Below are 6,541 nucleotides of genomic sequence, written 5' to 3'. Positions count from 1 at the left end.
CAAATGATCCATAACAGCAAATTTTGTGTTTCCAGATTGTGGGAAATCTTGCTCCAACATGACGCTTTGCCAGCCTTCACATAGGAAACTCCTCCAACACATCAAGTCTGCAGGGTAAGTTAGCAAGCCATTAATTAAGAGTAATGGGCTTCTCAATGTATAATGAGCAAAAGTTAGTCCGTCACTTATAAATATTAATAAATTGTTAATAAAGAGTTCAACAGTAATCCAACTTGTCTGTAGTTACAAATGTTAAGCAGTTTATAATTGGTCTAGATTCTGCAGCCTTTTTCCTGATCACATTAGTGCTTAGAGCTTAGAAACCCTTTGTAAATGCTATCAGAAGGTGGCACTGTAACAAATAAGTAACTGTTAAATAAGTATTGTGAATTAACTGTAGTGGAATAGAAGTAAAATGCACTAAAATCAATGTAAAGAACAAGTACCACAAAGTTGTACTTAAGTATAGTACTTGATTAGATGTACTCAAATGTAATCACACAAGGGGTTTAATGTTCACCTACCCACATGTTTTTATTAACATAATTCACCTAACAGGATTTTTTTCCCCCACAATGTAAAACATTTTTCTCACTAATTTACACTTGCATATGTATAAATTCTTTATTTCTGTGTTCACATTTTATTGAAACTACATGATGCTTAAACCGAAATCTTCAAACATTACATTGTGTTCTGTATGGCTGCTTGATTCCATTAACATGGAAATACTGTAGATGTAGAATTTTAATACATATTACCTTCAGTTTCAACAACTAGAACACTAGAAAGACGGAGCCATGGAGTAGAGTTTCAGAGATCAGTTACTTTTCTCTTTGACATTAAAATATTCCTCGCCCTTTGATGCATTTGCTTCCATTAACCAACCTGTGCACTGGGTTTGTCTTTATACAACACACTTCAGCTCTCATTGTTATAATTTCTTACAGCAAACAGTGCAGCCGTGCACCAATAAACAGGCCAAAATTTAAGACACAGATTTGGTTTATTTATTATTCACAGAGTGCATTCTCAATGCAGGATTAATATTGCACAATACATTACATTAGTGCTATAGGCTTTATTTCAAATATATGAAAATACACTATGTATGTGAGCAAAGGGTAACATGATAAGTCTATAGTGAGAAAGTGGTAGCAACAATCACACTGAAGCGGCAGCAGCATAGAGGTTGGTCACACAGTGGAGCTATTGATGGTTTTTTTTACATCAGGGTCTCTGATTTTGATTAGAGTATTACATAATCTGGTTTATTATACTTTAATATGATGTCTACTTCTTCTTAGAGGATGAGGTAACAGAAAGAAACTCAGCCCCAGAGGCAGGATGTGGAGCAGAGACACTGGGTCTTAGCTGCTGGAGACCTGATGACCAGATCCTTGATAATCTCCACTGTTCCAAACAAGGGGAACAGCTTCTCAGTGAAGCTCTCGTTGTAGGTGTAAATGTGTAAGTGTTTGTCCACATCATAGAAGGACAGCTGGCCGTGGTCATAGTCGAGGTAGATGCCCACTTTGCGGGGGATGAGGCCCGGTGGCAGGGCAGTGAAGGGCACAGTCAGCGCCTTCAGCTCAGTGCCCCTCTCCAGTCGCAGGGTCAGGTACCCAGTATTGGTGTTCAGCGACTTGAAGCCTTTCCTCAGAGCCGACTCTCTAGCCACACCCAGCCGCCAATCCCGCTCACCCACCTCCACCTCCCAGTAGTGGCGGCCAGAGCTGAAGCCCTCCACCCCAACAGCACACCACCAGCCGTCGAAGCGTTGGTGGTAGTTGGGAACGTCCTTCCTTTCAAAGCCACAGCGCATCCTCTTCTCATCATTGGAGATGAGCAGATCAGGGTTGGCCGTGTCCAGATCCAGGGTCACCTCAACTGCAGGGACAAGTAACAGCTTGAGTTAAAAGACAGGTTGAGAAAAGACAACACTGACTAAAACTTGGATGAAATGAATGTTGTACCTGAAGCATCTGAGATCCAGTCCCACACTGCAAAAACAGAAAACTTTCATAGTAAGAGACGACAGTGTAGGCAACAACATAACAGTGCAAAGAACAAGAAGAACTTCATTTTCATTTTGGAGATATAGGCCATATTACGAGTATTTATGGATCAGACTGTGGATATTGTGTAGATGAGAATGTTGAGGAATAGAGAGATAGGTTGCACTGAAATTTGTATTTGATGAAACATTTCAACCTGCGAGGTCTTTGTCATGCAAACATCCATGTGAACTAAAAACAGGCAATACCCATTCAGACATTCAGTATATATGCTGTGGTATGTCACTCACCTGGTTGAGGAATGTAAGAAATGGAACCTGAAAGGAGATAATACCAGACTCATGAGGATATCACAGTTTACAAATGTAAAATAAAATTCAATTTAACTCAGTTTTAATTGACAAACCAATATTCTGAGTCCTCTGCTTCCACATGAGCCACTGCTGTGGTATGGTGTCCTGCAAGAACACACCAAGAAGGCCTGTGTTACACCTGAACAGCAAACTGATTAAAAAGAAAGTGCAGATCCAACTATGAGTATTATAATATGGACTGCTACCTTATCTGGGCGCTGCAGCATTAAAGTCCACATGACCAGCTCCATAGCAGTCAGCAGATTGGGCACACGGCCCCAACGCCAGGCAGACTGCAGGTCCTCCAGAACCTTCGTCACAGGTTCCCCAGGCCACACGCTTTGCTGCAAGATGATTCATGTGAATAAAATGTGTCTATTGAGTAAATGTTACTTGTCTATGTGAACTTCCCACCTCAGGCTGAGCTCTCAGGTCCTTGATCCAGTTGAGGATCACGTTTTTGGCCTGTAGCAGGTCCTGTTCAGTAATCAGATTAGGCAGTTTGCCCTCATCCATCTCTGGCCAGCCATCAGTCTGCAAGGGCCTCTTCTGCAGACAAAAAGATACACATCTTTAGTGGATGCACTTTAGTGGATGCACTCTAAGCCTTGAGTAAGCACAGTTATATCCTGCTCTAAGCACCTTGCTCTCCAGCATAGAGGCCCACTGCAGGATGAAAACCCTGCAGAGAGGAGTTGGCCAGGTGTCGTCCAGGTTCCAGATGTGCTCCAGGACAGAAGACCTCTGCAGTGAGAAAACAAAGAGGGAAGCACAGCAGTTTAACATCCATTTTACTAAGCTGACATTTAATAATCTAACAAAAAATGGTTTGTAACTATTAATGTTGTTGTTTTTTCATGTCATGTCTGGTTTCATGAGTGAATTCTTATCAATATATTATTGTTTATAGCCTCCTCAGTACAGACAAGTCAGTTCTGACAGTGCACACCTGTACAGTGATTCCGTACAGGTGTATATTATGTACTTAGTGCATTCGCAAGAAGTTGTACCTGGCACACTCGGCTGAGGTCTCTAGCCAGATCCACAACAAAGAGCTGATCCTCATCCAGAGGCTCCCGCTTGTCCTTCTTTGCTCTCTTGTGTGATTCCTGCGGTGAAATTAAAAAAATATATATTTTTTTTAATTTTTTTTTTGTGGGAAAGTATTTGGAAAGGGAAGAGTTCTCAGCAAAAAAAAAAACTGAAGTGGAGGACAGGAGGAGTGCTGCTTTACAAGTGCCTTAGAAAGTAATAAGGTCAAACTAGAAAGGAGGTGGTCACTCAGCCTGATCAAAATGCACATAGCAGCTCTGTCCCTGTCAGCAGAAAGAAAAGACACCCCTCCCTTCCAGACTCTCTGCCTCGATTCATCTCATCAGCAGCTCTCTGCATACAGTAGCTGTTTCTTGTTAAATAGAACCAAGAAAGGAGAAATGCGCACAGTCACATGGTCCTATAGAAACGCTGTTGTGTCAGATGTCTACTGAGGTGTCAAGGTGACCCAAAAAACCATTCTACCTGGAGCAAAACAGGTTTGCACGTTAAACACACAATGTTTCTTTAGAAGTGGACCAAAGCTTGTTACCTTTATCTTGGCCGTCAAGTTTTTGGCCGGCTCCACCATGAAGTGAAAACACTGCATCATCTTGGCTGCTCTGTTACAGAGTCCTGCAGTGAAAAACACAAGTAAATGTTACTTCAGATAATCATATGACCCTGTCTTATGTTCTTGTTCTTCTCAGCTTTAACACCTCGACATGGGACATTACATGTTAATGAAATTTACATTAAGATTAATTGCTACTTTCTTGATGTGTCATCATGTGTTGAAGTGAAACTTCTAGTGTGCAATCAGGTGGCTTTTACCACTGCTATTTCAAGACTGTCAACCATTTGAGGACAGCTTTCTGGTGATAAGCTTTTAAAATCTGGAATTTGTGTGGAGATGCAGAATGTACTATTAGCTCTCTCTGAGAGGTGACAGGGTCTCATCAGGCTAAGGCCACATCTTTGCAGTTGAAGTATCCTTTGAAGGAGGCAGCCTCTGAATTGGAACACTGCAAATGTTGACTTCCAAAACACCAGTCTGTCATGTAAATCATTAAACACGTGATGGAAAGTTCACATGGTGACTTAGAAAACATAACATCTGAGTGTGATCACAACAACTTATTAAGGAGGTGAAGGATGCTGTGTCCTCTGCCTTGGCTGACATTGCCAAGTACATAAATGATCTACTAGCCAAGTCAGTAAAGTTAAATTATCTCTGATCAGACATGAGGAATGGGTGTTTCTCTCAGGAGGTCACATCAGAGGCAGAGACCAGAAGCGATCATTAACTGGAACACAACCGAGCAATAAAAAAAAGCAGGCAGCCTGAAACGTGACGGGCCTGCTGGTGTAAAGCCCTGGCTGGCCGTCTGATTGTTTTACTTGGTTAGCAGTCCCCCTCTCTCTTTCTGTCCTCCTCACTCATTTTTTCTCTCTGTGTCACTCTCTCACTTTCTCACCACCGTCATCTGCAGAAAAATACATGAGCTCAGTCAGCGTCTGGTTGGCACTGAAGCAGCTAGGGTTGATGTGGGTGAATTCACTGGCATAAATGCAATCCTTATGAACATGTCACTTTATCTTAGAAACTACTGTTTATCTGCAGGTATATTAAAGTAAACACAGCCATAAACTGGTTAGACTATGAATGGAGTTGTTGTGGTTAATGTAAAAAAAAAAAAAAAATACACATACACAGCTACTGTACATACAGTAGCTGTGTATGTGTTCGATTTATTGTGTTTTAAAACAATGTAGTGCAGTGATTCTGATTTCTAATAAGCTGCAGGCTGAAATATTATATTTGCATGTATAAGCTGACAAGATATTGCAGTTGCAGGGACTGAAAACAACATACAGGAGCACGAAAAAGGAAATGCACCGAGTGAAAGGATTTAATAGTGCCGTGATGGGAAAACATGACCAAGCAGCTTTTGCAGTCATAGCGACCCAGTTCGAGGCCAGCTGATGACTGCGCATGAGGTAAACACACACCTGCCGCGTGACTTTGCGGCAAATCTGTTTTAGATGCAGTTAAGACTCCTTCTACATGTTGCAAACTGACTTATCTACAGCCCTGCATGTAACAGAATATCACATTTTATGCATTTATCCAGGAAATTATATTTCGGGCGTCCCTGCAGTGAGTCCTGCGCAGCAACACAAAAAAACATATGGTTATTCATAACATGCATATGACGCACAGCTTACCTTGCTCCTCAGAGGTTTGGTGAAGTGAGTTTGGGTCTCCTCTTGTCTCAGCAGCGTGCACACCCCGCGGACACAAAGTGTTTGGTCTGTATGCTGCTGCAGTGGCTGACCTTGTTTACATACCAGGCTTGTCGGGGAGGTTCGGTTTTCTTCGGCCGGTGACGACAGCGACTCGTCAGTAGACATGGCGCACAGCCATGTTTGTAAGGTAAGGTAACCGAGTACATTTACTGTAGTACTGTATTTTAAATGTATTTATATACATTTATTTGGAAACTTTGATTATAAATTTAATCCTGAAATACTCAGTGGTATTAACCTAGACTACCGCCCCCCTCAGGCCTATAATCATAGATTTGATATGGGAAATATCATTAACACAGGAAACAGGCTATTGTAAAAAAAAAAAAGTTGTTTGTGTAATCACTATTTATGTGATTGAATGTGATTGAAACTAAATGTAAGGTCAAAATGCAAATTACTTTAAAAGCATTAGGACTCTGACAGAACAAAATGACAGAACCCATTTTGGCTGCTTCAGTTGGTGCAGTCTGGTGTGTTACCAGACAGTGCCAAGCCATTAAAGAGTGTCTGTAACATGTTGTATCTGCCAAACTCTGACGATGAAAAAAATACCATGTCCCCACTCTTCCCAGTTTGTGGCCTAATCATACATGGGACTAGTGTTATAGGGAATCAGAGATCAGAGAAGCAAATTGTATGTTATTGTCTTGAAGATGTTTCTGGTTTTGATCAAGTTTAGGAAGAGTAACTTTTACAGTCAATGATTCTAATTAAACAATTTTTCAATTATGTACTTATGCATGTTACGCATTATGTACTTATTATGCATATTTTACTGATATTTCTGGTTCTGTGGAAGACTCGCTCCCTGACATATGAATGTCA

General features: G+C 41.2%; 1 protein-coding gene across 1 annotated transcript; it reads right to left on the bottom strand.

The window, feature by feature from the left end:
* Positions 1-987: 987 nt before the first annotated feature.
* Positions 988-5,769, bottom strand: si:ch211-120g10.1 (butyrophilin subfamily 3 member A3). The gene is made up of 10 exons (XM_041063579.1): positions 5,633-5,769; positions 3,957-4,039; positions 3,382-3,480; positions 3,014-3,115; positions 2,786-2,920; positions 2,578-2,715; positions 2,425-2,476; positions 2,309-2,335; positions 1,977-2,003; positions 988-1,890 (listed from the first exon to the last, which is right to left on the bottom strand). Exons 2-10 carry the CDS (start codon positions 4,014-4,016, stop codon positions 1,331-1,333), a joined length of 1,200 nt encoding a protein of 399 aa, XP_040919513.1. The 5' UTR covers positions 4,017-4,039; positions 5,633-5,769; the 3' UTR covers positions 988-1,330.
* Positions 5,770-6,541: the final 772 nt, after the last annotated feature.

Source organism: Toxotes jaculatrix, chromosome 18, assembly GCF_017976425.1.
Source record: "Toxotes jaculatrix isolate fToxJac2 chromosome 18, fToxJac2.pri, whole genome shotgun sequence".
In the NCBI taxonomy this organism is placed as follows: Eukaryota; Metazoa; Chordata; class Actinopteri; family Toxotidae; genus Toxotes; species Toxotes jaculatrix.
Note: the sequence above shows the minus strand (reverse complement) of the source record. Positions and strands in the feature narration are given on the sequence as shown.